The 19,504-nt window shown below is 36.8% G+C and overlaps 1 protein-coding gene across 16 annotated transcripts in view; it reads right to left on the bottom strand.

Moving 5' to 3' along the window:
• Positions 1–3,668: 3,668 nt before the first annotated feature.
• Positions 3,669–19,504, bottom strand: part of tacr3l (tachykinin receptor 3-like) — a 59,720-nt gene continuing 43,884 nt past the window's right edge. For 7 of the 16 annotated variants that reach the window (XR_015475790.1, XR_015475793.1, XR_015475789.1 and 4 more), the window contains 3 exons: positions 16,191–16,274; positions 15,997–16,114; positions 10,344–11,887 (listed from right to left, as the gene is read on the bottom strand). Coding sequence is in view for 3 of the 16 variants with exons in the window: in XM_087235913.1 (XP_087092039.1) it covers positions 4,058–4,108 (51 nt within the window). In the remaining 13 variants the exon portion in view is untranslated. Of the gene's footprint in view, positions 4,109–9,615; positions 9,701–10,343; positions 11,888–15,996; positions 16,115–16,190; positions 16,275–17,973; positions 18,075–18,168; positions 18,464–19,504 lie in introns of those variants that run through there. The other 9 variants (XR_015475780.1, XR_015475783.1, XR_015475782.1 and 6 more) reach the window with 9 other exon arrangements.

The raw sequence follows: 19,504 nt of genomic DNA, 5'->3' as shown, positions 1-19,504 counted from the left end.
GGGAGTAAGTAATAATTTTAATCCTTCACTTAACTAAACAAATTTAGTGACGCGTGAAGGAAGCGTTCATATTCTTTGTACTGCAGTGGTACTTACAAAGCAATTCAACTACCCCAAAAAACTGCTGAAAACCCAATTTTAATGTGTGTGTGGGAAATTAAAAAAAATCTCTAGGTCACCAGGACCTCTGAGAAATTAAGACAAGCTTTAAAAGACTTTAGACACAACCCCGGGCAGGGCCTTGAGGGAAGATACTGAACAAAAAAAGACATATAGCACCAGCTATTGAATTAAGCTGATAAAGTGGCCTAGAAATCCACCTATCGCTCAAAATACAATGCCATGTACTAAAAACATAGCGCAGCTGAAGAATATGCACAACGAAGGTTTAGAGTCCGGAGCAGCTTGTGACTTTTATACACATCTCTTTAGTGTTTGGTTCAATACAGGAGATGCATTTCACTGACCCACTGCATTCCCTGGACTTTCCGCATCGCTGGTCTGGATAATTTGAAAAGTCAACTATTAATGAAATTGTAGTTCATGTAAACAGCACATCTCTATCAGTGCATCCTGTTTTTTTCTTGAAATTTATTTTAAAGCATAAATAGTGTGTGATAGTACTAGTAGTTCTTTTATGCACTCTTATTTTATAAATCACTCAAAGAAACACTTTTATACACTGTAAAAAATGCAATGACAAAAAAATGTATCATTTTGTTCCTTTAACTTATTTTAAGAAGTTAATACTGTTTCAACTAATTAAGTTCTATAAAGTTTAACGTAAGATGTATCAGTCAGTGTGATTGATGTAAGTTGAGATGACTAGAAAAGCTCCTTTGGTTTAACTAAAACATGTAAGCCAGCAAAGGTGGGCTCAGTGGTCAGCACTGCTTCCTCACAGCAAGAAGATTGCTGGTTCGAGTCCTGGCTGGACCAGTTGGCTGAACCGGGTGCTTTGGTTTCCCCCACAGTCCAAACACATGAGCTATAGGGGAATTGGATTAACTAAATTGGCCTTTGTGTATTAGTGTGTGTGAATGAGTGTTTATAGGTGTTTCCCTATACTGGGTTGCAGCTGGAATGGCATCCGCTGCATAAAACATATGCTGGAATAGTTGGCGTTTCATTCTGCTGTGGCAAGCCCTGAAATAGAGACTAAGCCGAAAATGAATTAATGAATAAGCCAGCAAGAATTGTTTTGCAGTGTAGAAACAAAGTATGGGGCAGCACAGTGGCTAGCACTGGTCCAAGATCACTGGTTCAAGTCCCGGCTGGACCAGTTGGGGTTTCTTTGTGGAGTTTGCATGTTCTCCCCGTGTTGGCGTGGGTTTTGTCCTGGGGCTCTGGTTTCCCCCGCAGTCCAAACACATGCGCTATAGGTGAATTGAATAAACTAAATAATAGTGCTCTGATTGGGCATCGTGATTGTCCAAACACTTCAAGCATGTGTCAGAAACATAATATATTGTAATAAAAATTGGATTTGGCTTCCACTGCTTTTAATACCAAAGTTATTACTGTAAGTGAGCTTTAATGTATCAGTTTAAGTCAGAGTCAAACTCTAACAATGCAGATGATCAAGCAAATCAATCAGAACCAGTTTTGCAAGGTATAATTGAGCAAAACATTTTACAGTTGTATGTTTTTTATTGTATAACTCCAGGAACACACAGCGCCTCAAGCTGTGAGACAACACTGCAAATTACTGATAGCTAGCATTCTTTCTCAACACTCTAGAAAAAGTTGGGTTGTTGTAACACAGCAATGGGTCAGATAAGCAAAACACAACTGTTGAGTTAAGGCTGGGTTGTCATGAATCAATTTTGCATCAAATTAGGATTAATTAAAAATTGGATTATTTTTACAATAACTATCATTTTAAAAAGTATCTGGGTGGCATCATGATAATATTTAAAATGATGCAGATTTGCAGAATATTAGGACTAAGGGCCCAGGGGAATTAGCAGCCCCCGACCAAAGCCAAGAAGCCAATATTAATCATAAAGCTCTTTTATATTTATATATAATTTTCTATCATATGTTGTAAAATCTGTCTAAAACTGTTAAGACTTTAAGATTATTACTTCTTTTCAAAACAGAGGCCCCCCATGAATAATGGAACATTCCGTCTATACTGCACATGCGCAATGTTTTGTAGTGTAGAAATAAAGTATGGGGGCGGCACAGTGGCTAGAACTATCGCCTCACAGCAAGAAGGTCACTGGTTCAAGTCCCAGCTGGACCGGTTGGGGTTTCTGTGTGGAGTTTGCATGTTCTCCCCATGTTCGAGTTGGTTTCCCCCACAAGTCCAACCAGTGATGAAGGGCATCCGCTGCGTAAGACATTTGCTGTATAAGTTGCCGGTTCATTCCACTGTGGCGACCCTAGATTAATAAAGGGAATTAGCCGAAAAGAAAATTATTAAATGATGGGCGGTTATCTGCGTTAACGTGCTGCGTTAACATAGACTCTTATCGCGCGATTAGAAAAAATATCGCCGTTAATCTATTGCCAAAGATGGGTTGGGAGCTGCGTCTATTCTACAAAAAAGGAGTAAGGATTGGTGAGAGTGTTAAGGAATTTATTAAACCACGCTCATGTAGGCCTACAGTTCAAAATTCATGTTCAACTAAATAAACAGTTAGTAAACACAAGTACATCTGGTTGAACATCATTTATTTTCAACACTAATTATCATAGTAGAACAGTTTCTCAAGCAGTTTGTGATGCATTTTGGAAAAAGGAGATGAGCCCCTGGTCTAATGCACCATCTAGCTTGAGAAACCCGTTCTCAAAGACTTACTATTTGGGTAGCACACATATTCTGAACGCCTTCAGCAGAAGTCAGTTGAGTCTATTTAATCTAGATGGATTCCAAGATTAATCTAGATTAAAACATATCTATGCCTATCTATATATATATATATATATATATATATATATATATATATATATATATATATATATATATATATATATATATATATATATATATATATTATATTTAAGTAATATCAGCACCCGTACAGCCTCTTTACCTTTTAAGTATTACTCCGCCCACATACAGCCAGCAAAAAGCAGACACTACAGATCTAAAGTTTAAAAGATGCTAGCTCAGCTGTTTAATTGTCAGCTTATGATTTGAATCCAACATGGAAGAAAGTAGTTCCTCATACAAAAGGGTTTTTGAGACTCTCCATGTTTGATTTTGTTTTTATATACACAATTAGGCCGTCAAACTGTTGTATAAACGCAATATCACACTAGTAGCAGTGCGATATGGCTGTATATCGGCACTGGTGGGTGCACTAAAGCACTTCGCCTGCAGCCTCGTGCCAACACACGCCTCCCACAAGTGCCGATATACAGCCATATCACATTGCTAAGAGTTTTATATTACTCATATATATATATATATAGTAAAATATATTTACTATAATCATGGCAAAGATAAAAGTAATCAGTTATTAGAAATAAGTTATTAAAACTATTATGAATAAAAATGTGTTGGAAAAAATATTCTAATATTTCTAATATTCTCTATTCTAATATTCTAATATTTTATATATATATAAACTGTATATACACACACGCACACACACATAATTTTTAACATGCAAAAATGCTAAGGCCAACATACCTTGAATTGCCTAGAACCCCCAAATCACTAAAACGCCCTTTATTTGAAGATTTGAGCTTTGTAACTTTGCAGATCATTTGCATAAACAGTTAACACTAAAATAAAATGAAAACACGAAGCATCACATGGGCTCTTTAACTTTTTACATTTAAAGAGTCAAATCTAAATTGAGTATATTCAGTGATATTGTGAATTAAACATCATCTTAAAAAGCCGAATCTGACCTGTTGTTTTCTAACCACACAGTTGGAGAAGGACACAATGACACTGATTTGACTGGGGCAATGTAACATTGTGCCTTTTGTGTCTTCAGTCATGTGATCAGCACTTTCATCCTGTTTTTCAGGCAGATCACCTCTTTGAGCTCATGAAGTCTGTATGGCTGCCAAAAGTGAATAATTCTACCCTCCTGCCCTAGTATCCACTGCCAGGATTGTGGAGCTGAGCCTCAGGGGTGACTCTGCGCTGTTGACACAGAGAATGAGCGCAAGTGAGACAGCGAACGAGAGATAAACAAAGCATCCGAACACAAAATGTCTTTGCAAAGGAAACCACAACTCTTGAGCTGAGAAAGGAAGCTACAAAATTGAGACTGTGGTAAACACTGCAGACATGTGACTGGAGGCGTTTACATTTGTACGGCTTAAAGGGGCAGCTCACCCACAAATGAAAACTTATTCACAATCCACTTGTTTCAAGCTTATGCGCATCTCTTTGTGTATTGAACAGACAAACACATTTCAGATATTTGTATCCAGTTGATTGCACTCTTATATTGACTCATTTTAATCAATGAGTTGTTTGGTTTGGGTACAATCCTTCTTAAACTTTACTTTTCAGTTTGAAACAGCTTAACGGTAAATGCTGAATATATTTTGTTATTATACTTGTACTTATCTTACAATATAACTGTGAAAAATCACAACGATGGTGGTTCTCTCAACACTCTAGTACCCATGTTTGTTTTTTAGCATTTGTTGTCAAGCAATGTCACGTCTGGACACATCCCAGCAAGCATTTTTGGTTTTTAAAAGATGTCTAATAGACGTCTAAACACAGTCGTCTTGGCTAAAACAAAGCTTAACTTGAGCTATCAGTGAAAATCTAATTGAAATGAATGACTACACATATAAAATCTGTCTGATCAGTCTATTTGACAACTAGTTTAGTCTTGGGCTATTCTTAAGATGAGATGCCTTGTTTTAGATAAGCTGTCTACGTTTAGATGTCTATAAGACGTCTATTAAACACAAAATATTTAGCTTTGTTTGTTTTCTTATCATCTGTTGTCAAGCAATGCCAACACGTCTAGACACATCCCAGCAAGCAAATTTTGTTTTTAAAAGATGTCATCTAATAAACATAGACATCTTGGCTAAAACAAGGCTAAATTTGGGCTGTCAGTGAAAATCTAATAGACGTCTAAGAATAGACCTAAACTAGACTACTCATCAAATAAACAGAAATTAATGACTACACAAATAAAGTCTGTCTAATCTGTCTATTTGTCGACTAGTCTAGTATTGGGCTATTCTAAGATGAGATGGCTTGTTTTAGCCAAGCTGTCTACGTTTAGATGTCTATTAGACGTCTATTAAACACAAAATATTTAGCTTTGTTTGTTTTATCATCTGTTGTCAATCAATGCCAACACATCTGGACACATCCCAGCAAGCAAATTTTTTTTTTTTAAAGATGTTTAATAGATGTCTAATAGACATCTAAACATAGTCGGCTTGGTTAAAATAAGGCTAAATTTGAGCTATCAGTTAAAATCGAATAGACATCTAAGAATAGGCCTAAACTAGACTACTCATCAAATAAACAGAAATGAATGACTACACAAATAAAGTCTGTCTAATCGGTCTATTTGGGTTGTTGTTAGATTGTATCTGGTTGCGGCCGGAAGTTAACGAGAATTATTTTTATTATAAATCAAATTTCCCATTTATTGTAATTGAATTAATGTCGGTCCGCAAGCCTAAACCCAACCACAACAGTAATGTAAAAACACAAGTTGTACCAAGTATTATTTAAGCTATCATTAAATTACACAATAAATGTTATTTTTTTTAACGCCTACTCCCACCCCAACCCTAAACTCAAACGTCACAGTACTGTAAAAATTTTAATGTTAAACAGTGTCATAAACAATTATACTATAATTTATGTACATATTGCACTTCTGGCCGGCCACGTATCTAGACTTTACCATCTATTCGACAACTACTCTAGTTTTGGGCTATTAGATGTCTATTAAAAATGGACTGACAGCCCAAGTTTAGCCTTTGTTTTGTTTTTTATCATCTGTTGTCAGTCAATGCCAACACGTCTGAACATGTCTGTGTCTTTACTGAGTCACTTATCAACTCATACCTAACAGGTAGATGAAGTATTTACTGCTTCACTTAGTTTTAATGGCACTGAGCCTGACACATAACTGTAAAGCTCTGAAGAGCTGTTACCCTTTTAAGAGCACGCGCCTCCGTTCTGTTGACTAACACTACATCCCTCAGCAGCAAAACGCTACTTTTGCAGGTGAACTGAACCACTGGTTACAACGTTTGACATAAAAATCGAGCTTTATGCTGTCGTTTGCTTCGAAAAATAGGTTTTCTGTCATCACTAAATAAATAAGGATGGCAGAAAAACAGTTTTTCAAAGCAATAGCCAACCCGAGATGGAAAAAAACGTCGATTAAAACACAGAATCACAATGACAACCGCAGAAAACGCTTGATATGCAAAAAGCATCTATTAGGACATAAAAAAGACGCAACGTGATGATCGCACGATATTCAAATGCGTTCACGCGACATGTTGCAAAAAATTCGCGCGTCCTCAGGAAAAAAATCGTTGGCGCTGCACGTTTATCTCGTGTAAAATGCTTCAAAACGATGAGAATACGCAGACTCGAACATTATTTTGCCAAAGGAAGCAAACATGTGCATTTATTTTCAGTCTCCTCTCTGCAGCTGGGCACAAAGAGTCAGTTTGTCCGATAGTAACCCCGCGAAAGGGGAGGGGGTGCGGGCGCTGGATAAATATAGACTAGTTTACCATAACATCTAGCTGTTGAATCTATTCACCTATTAAATACATTTCACTCGACGTTTCTTAACCTAAATCAATTCATCTGATGGAAAGCCTTAGCGTGATAGTCTTGTGAACTCGCTTAATCCGTCATATTCATAAACCGTGTTGCTATAATGCAAATTACACGAAGTAAAACGTATCTAAAACGCACAACGAGCTTAATACTTAATAGAAAATTATAGGTTTACAGAAAAACTGGACTTATGGTGATCTGCATTGCTGTGATGACCGATAGTAACCTCGCCTCAGAGCGCGAGCAGCAGAAACTGGGTGAAAGGGGACGTGACGTCACTCCAAGTGAACCTTCTCGACTGCTGCGTTTACATGGTGGTTATATTAACCCTAAGGCGTCTTTTGCTATTTTACAGCTGTCTATTCATCAAAAACACGCAGGTAGTTCCTGGTTTGCCATTAAAATGAAACCACCAGGACAGGTGATACAGCTAGTTAGAGCACTGGCAGTTACAGGTGACGTAATGTGATGGATGACGCTGGCTAGGAATAAAAACAACAATAAAAATTCATACAAAAGGTTGTATTCATTCATTTTCTTTTCGGCTTAGTTTCTCTATTAATCAGGGATCGCCACAGCGGAATGAACTGCTAACTTATCCAACTTATTCGGGGCTCAAACCAGCGAGCTTCTTGGTGTGAGGCGATTGTGCTACCCATTGCTGCCCCAAAAGGCTTTACTATTATTTTCAGTACTACAATACAAGACATAGTGGTTAATGTATGAAGCCTAGTATCATGAACAACATGCTTGTACCGTATTTATTAATTGTTTAACATTTAATAATGCATTATAAAAATACTTTTATATTTTATTGAATGAGTCTATTGTCAGTTTTGCAGACCTACTTTGAGGGAAAGCAGCGTATCCATGACCTGAGCACAGGGGGGAGATATTTTGTTTACATTGCTCCTACATGTGTTTGCAGTGACAGGTTTATAGTTTCAGGGAACTATTTGCCTTTTGTTCTGCGCAGTATCAGTTTTGTCATCTGTTGTGTTATCTGTAGTCGACAGATATCTATATGAAATGTATTTATTCAAAGCATAAACATGCTATCTGTTCGGCAAGTCATGGCAATATTTTAAAAATACTACTTTTTTCATTCAGCTTATTGCCTTTTTTATCAGTGGTATAAAAACATTAGTGCATCCTTTATAATAACAATAATTATAATACTCACTATATAGTAGCTTTTTCAATACACCTTTGTCTACTAAAGTCATATATTCAACCCAGGCTCATTCTGAAAACATAACTCTGTATGCATTTCTGGAGAGTGCCAAATAGATCCCAGGTTTCTTTGATGCAGTTTTTGTTTTTCAAGAATCCACCAGAGGGCGCTGTGTATGCTTTTTGAGATTTAAAATTTTCACTCGTGCCTGCTGTTCTCGCGAAAATCCACCAGAGGCCGCTGTTGACTGACCGACCGTCCTTCCTCAAATCCAACCAACAGTGTTTTCAAAAGCACAGATTGACGCCATCACCGACTTCCCTAAACCCAACCAATAGTGTTTTCAAAAGCACAGATTTACCCGATCACAGACTTCCCTAAACCCAACCAACAGTGTTTTCAAAAGCACAGATTGACGCCATCACCGACTTCCCTAAACCCAACCAATAGTGTTTTCAAAAGCACAGATTTACCTGATCACAGACTTCCCTAAACCCAACCAATAGTGTTTTCAAAAGCAATCCAGAAAAAGAAAGGCCCTTGCCTGATTTTTACCACGTTTTCAGATTTTGCCACATTCTCACCCTGTTATTTACTTCTTTATTTTTTTTTTTGTGCATTCTGTCTTTGTCTTACCTGCTTTCTGGAACCGCTCTTCGCCAGACTCAAAACCTATCTTTATGGTGAGCTCCTTTCAGTGTCTCCAGTCCACCGACATACATGATGAGCTAACTGGACAAACTGCTAACAGCTGGAAAGTCATCCACATGGAGGTAAGTTGTCAGCTGGTACTACTATAGCGAAAAGGAACACCGTCATATCGCACGGTAGTGTTCCTTTGAAAGACGAAATGCAGCCATACAAACCTCCGGCTGAAGAATGAGCCTGTGTTGCATATATTACATCAGGGGTGCCCATTCTTGTTCCTGGAGATCTTCCTTCCTGCAGAGTTCAGCTGCAACCTTGATCAAACACACCTGTCTGTAATTAGCAAGTGCCCCTTCAGATCTTAGTTCGTTTAGTTGTGTTTGATTAGGGTTAGAGCTAAAAACTGCAGGAAGGAAGATCTCCAGGACCAGGATTTAGTAGTTTGAAATTATATAATGTTAAAGAATTAATACAGAGTGAAATAAGTCTGTAAAATAACAGAAAATGGGGCGAGATGGGGGGGCCCCGTTTGATAACCTATATATATATATATAGGTTATCAAACGGGGCCCCCCATCTCGCGGAGAGGCTGGTCCGCTATGCCACTGGCTAACCGCTTACCTCCGTATGGATGGTTTTTCAGCTGTTACCGGTTTGTCCAGAGACTTGCCACGTATGTCGGCAGACTTGAGATGCAGAAAAGAGTTGACTGAAACAATGGGGTTCGAGTCTGGCGAAGAACAGTTCCAGAAAGCGGGTAAGACAAAAAAACAAGCCAAAAAAATACAACAAACAAGTAAATAAGAGAATGCGGTAAAAAATGGTAAAAATCAGCAGAGGGATATTCTTTTAACACTATAGGTTGGGTTTGGGGAAGTGGGTGAGCGGGTTAATCCAATTCTGAAAACGTAGTCCCGTGGACGTTTCTGGATACCGCAAATTATGTAGCCAGAGGTACATATGGCTGCATTTCATTTTGTAAGTGAACTCTACAGGGTGGTGTGACGCTGTTCCTTTTTGTGCATACTGGCTGACTGCTTACCTCCGTGTGGAGGGCTTTCCAATCGCCACTAGTTTGTACAGTAAGCTCGTTGTGTACGTTGGCAGACTTGAGATGCAGAAAGGAGCTGACCACAACGACAATGACCAGGTTTGAGCCCAGTGAAGAGCGGTTCCAGAAATCAGGTAAGACAAAAACAGAATAAAAAAAGTGAACAAGTAAATGAAAGGGTGTGAATGTGGTAAAATCTAAAAACGTGGTAAAAATTATACGAGGGCATTTCTTTTTCTTAATGGCTTTTGTAAATTGTTCGTTGAGTTTAAGGAAGTAAGCGGGTGTGCGGGTCAATCTGTAAAATTGGTTGGGTTCAGGGAGGAGGAGGATGGGTAAGCCGATTGGCCGGTCGCCCAGTCAATCATTCAGCCAGTCGGACAGATGGTCGTTCGACAGCGGCCTCTAGTGGGTTAACGCGAGAACAGCGTGGGTGCAAACGGCACTCGCAAGAGACATTTGAGATGCGAAAAAGTGCACAAGGCGGCCTCTTCGCGAAAACAAAAACTGCAAAAATACATACCTCCCGGGACGCATTTTGCGGTCTCGAGAAATGTCCACGGGAATACATTTTCAGAATGAGCCTGGGTTGGGTCAATCAGTGCTTTTAAAAACACTATTGGTTGGGTTTAGGAAGGGAGGAAGGTGGGTCCTAGGTTGGCTTATTGAGGTAAAAGATTGAGAAAAGCGAGCATTAAAACTGACCAATTTATTTTTTATAGTTAATTTTATTTATGGGTAACTAAAAGTCCAAAAACATAAAAGTCAGAATATTATCAAAAAAGTGCATTAACCAAAGCTTTTTTGAATGGTCTTTTGGAAAGTGTCTTTTGATTAAACACAAATCAGTCTATGTAAAAGTAATCTGTTTACTGCCATGCAAAAACCCAATATCACAATACATAATCTTGCGGTTATTCACACTTTTACCAATCATCCATTTTTAGGCTCACAATTCTCATAAAACCCCTCACACACAGCCATATCTCAGATAAGAAGAAACCAAAGTGATTTTAAAGCTGTCATAAACAGAAGTAAACCCTGCCTGTGTTTTCTGAAAGCCAAACAGCTGCTGTCAGTCAGACAGAGAGAGTCTTTCACAGGAGAACAGCTGTGCAAAAAACGCCACCACATGTGTTTGTCCTGTTCGGGTTTTTGTGAACATTATCAGGGTGGTTTGTGAAGCAGCAAAAGGTGGCTTCGGGCCCCTCGACAGGGCCGAAAATGTGCTGACGGCGTACACACATCCACCAGAGCCAACTTATTGTTTAGAGAGATACAGTACGGCCTATCAGCAGCACTCAGCATTGCTTTTGATTTATGAATATGATCCACATATAATTGACTATTCATGTTGTTTTAGCTGCAAGCATGTTCGGTATAAGCAGAAATAATGTGAAAATGATGTGTGTCATTGGGTTTTTTTAGGTCTTAAAATACTTTCTCCTGACCAAACCTAATAAGCATTTCTAGATTGGTTTTTACAGAAGACAGCGCTGTTATACAAAAAGCCTTTATAAAAAACATGCCTGATTTGAAACAGTCTGGATTTTATGGGTATTTTCAAAGCAATATAGTAGGCAATTTTCTACATTTTCTTAAAACCTTGTTTAAATATGCAAAGGTTCATTATTTTATGATGCTCTCATTTGCATATCTAGCACAAAAATCTAAACATCAGATTAGTTTTGATATATTAGACGTATTATTTCACATATTAGGTGATTTGGGGAATCTCTTATCACTCTGTAATTCAGAAAATACAGCAAAAAAAAACATAAAATATGTACATATTAATATTTTTTGTAGAATAAATTGCTGTGTGCATCCGGAAAGTATTGATGGCGCTTCATTTTTTCCACTTTTTTTTTTTTATATGTTACGGCCTCATTCTAAAATGGATTCAATTAATTTATTTCGTCAACATTCTACACACAATACCCCATAATGACAATGTGAAAAAAGAGTTTTTGAAATTTTTGCAAATTTATTAAAAATAAAAAAACATGAAAAATAACATGTACATCAGTATTCACAGCCTTTGCTCAATACTTTGTTGATGCACATTTGGCAGCGATTACAGCTTCAAATCTTTTTGAATATGATGCCACAAGCTTGGCACACCTGTCTTTGGGAATTTTTGCTATTTCCTCTTTGCAGTATCTCTCAAGGCTGGAAGGGAAGTGAAGGTGTAGTACAGCCATTTTCAGATCTCTCCAGAGATGTTCAATATGATTTAGGTCTGGGCTCTGGCTGGGCCACTCTAATTTTAAGAAATCAGAGGTATAATTAAAATATACAGACATGAACTAAAAAAGTGCAACAAAAACGTTTGGTGGTATCAAATTGTCTTGTTACTGCTTTATTATATTAAGTTCAGAGTAATTAAATGTTTTAAAATAAATCAAACTGTGAAAAGGATGATAAAATAAAGAGTTAGCAAACATCAACAGTCAGAAATAGCCATATGTTATGTTAAATTTAATAAAAATACAACTGAATTTGATTAGTTATTTACTCCATTTACTAAAACTAACACGACTTTTGATTTTAATGTGCTATGCTCATGCTAATTAGGGAAACTAAGAAACAAACATCAATAAATGCTTTTATATTTGTTATTACATCGACTTTAGTCAGTTGGGATAAGGTCAATCTGTACTTTTGAAAACACTGTCGTTGGGTTTAGGGAAAGTGGTGAGCAGGTCAATTGGTGCTTTTGAACATGGTTGGGTTTAGGGAAGGAGGAGGCTGGGTCAATTGATCAGTCACTCAGTTGGTCAGTCAGTTGACAGCAGCTTCTAGTGGATTTACGTGAGAACAGCAGGTGCGAATGGCACTCGTGAGAGTAATTTGATATCTCAAAAGTGTACACAGCGGCTTCTGGTGGATTCTTGAAAAACAAAAACTGCATAAAACGTACATCCTGGGACATATTTGGTGCTCTCCAGAAATAAATATAGAGGTACGTAAGAATGAGCCTGGGTTGATTTTGGTATAATATTTCTGAAAACAACACAGTATTTTTTGCTGGACTACAAAATGTTTCTCGATTTAAGAATTTTTAGATATTTGGACAATGATCAAGTCAAAAAAAACTAAATAAGAAAGGCATTGATTTTGCAATGTAGTGGCCACATTGACTAAAGACCTGTTTCTCGATTATTCAATATATGTCACGTGGATTTTGGGAAACGAATTGCATCATGTAAACGTGCTTCCCTAAACTCTACGTGCTGTATTTACATGTAAAGCGTGGGATCATCAATTCCCGTGAACTTCTACATGTCAACGTGTGTGTTGCTTAAACCAAACAAACAGCGCTGAACATACACTCCTGCCCGAACCTTTGATTCCCTCGAGTAAATGTTTTTGTGATGCAACAGAGTTCAGGCACATCCTGATTTTACTGATGTTTTCCAGAGTCCACATATTTTGATGATCCACAGCTAATCCTTAAACCTTATTCTTAAAAATCAAAGGCAATTTAATAAGCTGTGGAAAACAATGATGTACACTCAAATAAATAATACACACTTATTTAAAATGAGCTTAATCAACAATATTCCTGAGAGTTTTGTTAGAACTACTCAATTGTTTTATGTTAAATTCACTTAAATGTATTACGCTATCTAATAAATTGTGTGGAACCCTGAATTTTTTACAGTGTAGGAGCACTTAACTCTTATTTTAAGCTTAAAATTGACATCAACTAAAAAACTTGCTCCTTAATTCTGATTAGATGACTGGAATGTTTTTCCAGGATCAACAAAAATGTTGATTCAGGAACATGTTGCGCTTGGTAAAATCAGGTTTAGCCAGAGTTCACCATCTGTTTGTGTGGATTGCTGTTACACATTTAATCAGATAGTGATGTTAACATTTAAGATGCAGCATGTGTTCATTTCAGTAGATTTATTTCTGGGAAATCAGCCAGAGACAGAGAGACAAAGGATGGATGGATGGATAGATAGATAGATAGATAGATAGATAGATAGATAGATAGTTAGATAGATAGATAGATAGATAGATAGATAGATAGATAGATAGATAGATAGATAGATAGATAGATAGATAGATAGATAGATAGATAGATAGATAGATAGATAGATAATACTCTCAGAAATAAAGGTACATGAGCTGTCATTGGGTGATACCTTTTCAAAAGATATTTGTACTTAAAGGGTTTATATTGGTATCTGAGAGGTATTACTAGTACCTAAAAAATTCAAGAGGTACATGTTTGTACTATTTAGGTACTAATATATACCCTTGAGGTATTAATAAAGAAACATTAAGTTAGAAATGTATACCTTTTGGTATAAAAAAGGTACCACCCCAATGACACCTCCTGTATCTTTATTTCTGAGAGTGTAGATAGAGATACATAGACAGATAGACGGACGCACAGACGGACAGACGGACGGACGGACAGACAGACAGACAGACAGACAGACAGATAGATAAATAGAGATGTTACTACTACTACATAATACTACTACAATAGTACTTTATTTGACGATAGGCTGAATTATTTATTATATTTAACAGTTTTACATATATGTTTACCTACAAATAATAACTATTATTGTGATTATTAATGACAGTAATATAGTAAATGTAATAATGTTAAAAAAAATCATTCATAATTTATTAAATATCAAATATTTTCCAATTTAAGTGAAAAATATTCATATTATATTTTTCTACAGGAGAAAGTTTTATTTATTTTACATTGAATAGAATAGTAAAATAATCTACTCATAATATTATAATAATTATTAATAATATGGCAACAGAACAATCCACTGTTTGTCCAATGACTAAGAATTAACCTAGTTAAGCCTTTAAATTGTACTTCAAGCTGAGTACTATCTTGCAAAACAACTAGTAAAATATTATGTACTGTCATCATGAAAAAGACAAAATAATGCATTAGAAATTAGTTATGAAAACTGTTATGTATTAAAATATCTAAAAATAAAAAAATTAACCAGCAATGGGGAAATATTTGAAAAAGAATTGAAGTTTCACAAGAGGGCTAATAATTCAGTCTTCAACTGTATATACTGTCTAAACTACTTGAAATCCCTCAGAGGAGTTGGTAAATCCACCTTTGCCAGTAGTTTCACTCGTCTTGCATAAGTCTTTATCAGCGCTGCTCATCTTGGCAGTGTAATTTCAGCCCATTTTGATCCACAGCATTGCTCAAGCTCCAGCCAATGAAGCTTAGTGTTTCTGTCATTCCTCAGATGCCCAGCTGGATTACAGTCTGGACTCTGACCGGGTCGCTTCATTATATACATCTCTCTTTGGGTTTAAACACCATTTTTTAAAAATATGCTTCACTATAGTTAAACAGTTGAGTTTAACCATTATTGAATCTATGCAGATGGTCGATGGGTCTGGTGGGAGCCCTTTTAGCTTAGCTTAGCATAATTCATTGAATCGGATTAGACCATTAGCATCTCATTAAAAAAAAGTTTTTTAAATTTTCCTTTTTAAAGATTGAATCTTTTGTAGCTATATCATGTACTAAGACAGATTGAAAACTAAAAGTTGCTATTTTAAGGTAGATAGTTCCATGATATAGCAGCAAAGTTCTTGATTATTAAGCCAGAATGAAAGTATAGATCCTATCCACTTCTATCAGCCTCGAAAATGAGTTTTACAAGTTTTCATATTTTATCTGTTTTAGCATTTGATGTAACTACAGAAGAGTCAAGCTTTAAATAGAAAACTTATCAACTCTTTGGTCATTTAAAACTGAGATCCTAATGGTCTAATCTGATTCAATTATGTATGCTAAGCTAAGCTAAAGTGCTCCTGCCAGGCCTGGAGATTGGCTGAATTATTTTAAAAAATGGTAAAAAATTGAAAAATTCAACTGTTTAGCTATAGGGGAGTTGTAAAATGAGACTATTTAAAAAAAAAGTGGAGAGTTAATTTAAGCTCCTATCTGCGTTCCCTTCAACCCAGGCTTTTCTGAAAACGTACCCCTATATACATTTCTGAAGAGCGCCAAATACATCCTAAGAGGTACGTTCTTTTTGCAGTTTTTGTTTTCACAAATCCACCAGAGGCCATGGTGTACGCCTTTTCAGACCTTAAATTTCTCACGCGAGTGCTATTCATGCCTGCTCTTCTTGTGTAAATCCACCACTTTCTGCTGTCAACTGACTGACTGATCTCCCTAAACCCAACCGATAGCACAGATTGACCTGCCCACCCACTTTCCTAAACCCAATCGAGTTTTAAAATAGCAAATCTGAAAAATAAAAGCCCAATTATACCATATTTTCAGATTTTACCATATTTTCGCCCTGTTATTTACTTGTTTGTTTTATTTTTTGGATTCTGTTTTCGTCTTACCTGCTTTCCGCAACCGTTCTTCGCCAGACTCAAACCCAATTGTCATGGTCTACTCGTCACTGCGTCGAAAGTCCGCCGATGTACATGGCGAGCTGTCCACATGGCGGTAAGCAGTCAGCTGGTAAATGCGAAAGGGAACACCATCATGCCGCCCTGTTACATTTGTTTTTAAGACTAAATGCAGCCATACATACCTCTGGCTACATAATTCACGATCTCCAGAAATGTATATAGGGCTACGTTTACATGTGTCTATGTTGGTTCCTTTGTTCATAGTCCTGTTGAGAAATGAATAAAATAAATAATGTTCTCCACCTTAGAGTTATTGCATGATCTTTTCAAAGTTTTTCTGGACATTTTGTACTCAAAAAGTCATTCTCTCTCCTGAATTGCCAAAGTATAATGCTGTCAGCACTGTTGCACGACTTTAGGGCTGGTCTTTTATTATCTCACAGAAGAGAGTCTCAAAAGTTCATTTTTTGGCTGATCTGACCATAAAAAAGCGTGGGTTAGGCAGGACTCCAGCTGAGATGTAATATACAAGCCAGCTATTGTCTCACTGCAGAGTGCAACTCAGTCGAGGTCTCTTAGGGCTAAAGTTTATAACGTTATTAACTGAAAACAATAATTATTATACAGTGAACTGTGAAATATGCTGTTGCTGGTCTAGAGAGGATAGTAGCCTACAGGGATGAGTACATATTTGGTCGGATAACATTAGGATGTGTTCAGCACATTCAGTACAGAAGTATTTGGCTTTTGAACATGTACGGTAACATTTGTACGGAAACATTTAGCATGACAAAGCCCATGTTTTCCAAAATGGGGCAGAAAAACAATCACATCCCACCTCATCACTTGTGCAAACATGCGCTATAGTTGAATTGAATAAATTTAATTGGTTAGTGTATGTGTGTGAATGAGTATAGATGTTTCCCAGTACTGGGATGCAGCTGGAATGGCATCCGCTGCGTAAAACATATGCTGGATAAGTTGGCGGTTCATTCTGCTGTGGTGATCCTTGATAATAAAAGGGACTAAGCCGAAGGAAAATGAACGAATAAACAAATAAAACATAATAAATGACTGCACATAACATTACATGAGCCCTTGTATAAAGTGAATCATATTTAATAATGTTAATTGACTAATAAGGATTGTTTTCTGCTGTGCTCTAAATAATCAAAGCTAACAAACGTATCATTAGCTGTAGCAATTACTTTATTATTAGCTATTGATATACTGATAAATAATATGGATAATAATTATGATAAATCTAAATAAACTAAATACATCAAGTGGTCCTGCTAACGTTTTTTTGACAAATGTTCAGTAATGTTACACATACAAAAAAATCAAGCGACTTCTATCAACTTTTATAATGGCCGCTATTTTATTAAGCCCGTAGTTTGGTGGTTTACTATTTCGCTGCGTCAACTGCTGATGAATCAAGGATTTAGGAAAAGGAAAATGACTGTATGCCTATAAATTCCTTATAACACCCAGGACGACTTTATAACATATGTTTTACGTCCTGAGATGATGGCGTTTATTTCTGACAATATTACAGCTGTGATTGTTGTTGATGACGAAGCAGCTGCTGCCTTGATTGTCACTGACCTTCTCCAGATCTTCAAGGTAAGAGAGTAGAGACCAAAATAGCGCACATCAATCGATTAATTCTCTCCGGACGGCCTGTGTGAGCAAACACTCATGCAGAGAGACCGTGACGAGGCTCTGTAAGTGAACTCTGTGGTTTGTATGGATGCATGGGATGGTTAATGGCACAGTACACGTGAGAGAATGAAAAAGTTTCCCCCTCAGACTCGCGAACATGGTCGCTTCCACTTCACGTAAATAGCGCCAAATCATCCATTTCATTGGTTTAAATTCAGAGGAGACGGTAATTGTTTAAAATTAAACATTTGATTTCACTGAAAAGTTAAAATCTGCATTAAAAATTAACAAATGTTTTACCTGTTTTATTTGTTACTTGTTTTTAAGTTGTTTTACTCACAGGGTCCGAGGTCCGGATTATCCAACGGGCATTATGTGGCCCTAGTGAGGTAATAAATAGCCTATAATAATAACAACAAAAACAATAATAAGTATGTTGTTGTTATTACAACAATAATAATAATATTAATAATAATTCAAGGGCGACACAGTAGCTTAGCACTGTCGCCTCACGGCAAGAAGCTGGTTTGAGTCTTTGCTGGGTCCGTTGGCATTTCTGTGTGGAGTTTGCACGTTCTCCCCGTGTTGGCGTGGTTTTCCTCCAGGGTGCTCCGGTTTCCCCCACAGTCCAAACACATGTGCTGTAGGTGAATTGAATAAACTAAATTGGCCATTGTGTATGGATGTTTCCCAGTACTGAGTTGCAGCTGGATGGGCATCCGCTGTGTAAAACATATACTGGAATAGTTGGCGGTTCATTCCGCGGTGGCAACCCTGATGAATAATGGGACTAAACGGAAGGAAAACGAATAAATGAAGTAGAATGAGTAGTGTCTAGTGATAAAAAAATGTAATGGGAGTAAAAATAAATAAAGAAGAACAAACAAACTAAAAAAACATTAACAATAATTCTTAGTAGTTTTAATGACCTGATGTATAGTGAAAATAAGAAGTAAATAATACACCTCAGCATTGTTATTTATAGACTTGAACTGGGCAAAAATAGCAATTTGCTGCACAATGTAAATCAATTATATTTTTATAGTATATTACACGTATATAATCAGAATTTTCCATGATAACAAATTATATTTCTCTCAAAATCTGCCGTTAGTAATATGACATATAAAGTTGAAGTCAGAATTATAAATGCTAAAAAGTTTGTTAATGTAAAAGAGGTTAGCAACAAAGCACTTTCTGCTTTCAAAAAAAGCCTGACTCTTTACCTCAAGAATAGTTTTTATGAATGTATAAACTCATATCTCTATGCCCAGTGGCAGTAAGGGTCATTTTTCCTGTCTTTACCGGTTCTCAGACCAGTAGCGGGTGGTTTATTCAGCAGGGAAGAGGAAGGGAGATTTCAGATATTCTGGATGTACCAGGACTAAACAGGAAGTCATATGATATGCCTTTTGCGTCATGTCAATTTTGCAATCATGACTAACATTATGAATTCCTTAATGAATAAAATGAACAATTGCTTCATGAAGAAAATAAAGCTAAATTACTCCTAAAAGTTAACATAATTAAATAGATATTTCCTTCAAAACTCGACATAAACAGTCTCTTAACAGTGCGTTTGTTCTTCGGAAGGAACAATTTGTTCTGAAATGCTTTTTTTTTTTTTTTTACCTCACGACCTTCATTGCTTTTACCGGGAAAAAAAAATCCTCCCCAATAAAAACATAAGCAATGGCGCCATCTTGTGGCAAAGTAGGCAATTTAGCGGTGTTTGTGGCTAGACTGAGCCGTTTTCAGCTCCACAGCCACAACAAACAATCGTTTAATTTGTCAGATTACGAATACATTTCATATCTCAACGTTGAATATC

Source organism: Danio rerio, chromosome 1, assembly GCF_052040795.2.
Source record: "Danio rerio strain M-AB ecotype USA chromosome 1, GRCz13ab, whole genome shotgun sequence".
Taxonomy (NCBI): domain Eukaryota; kingdom Metazoa; phylum Chordata; class Actinopteri; order Cypriniformes; family Danionidae; genus Danio; species Danio rerio.
This window is presented reverse-complemented; position numbering and strand designations above follow the sequence as displayed.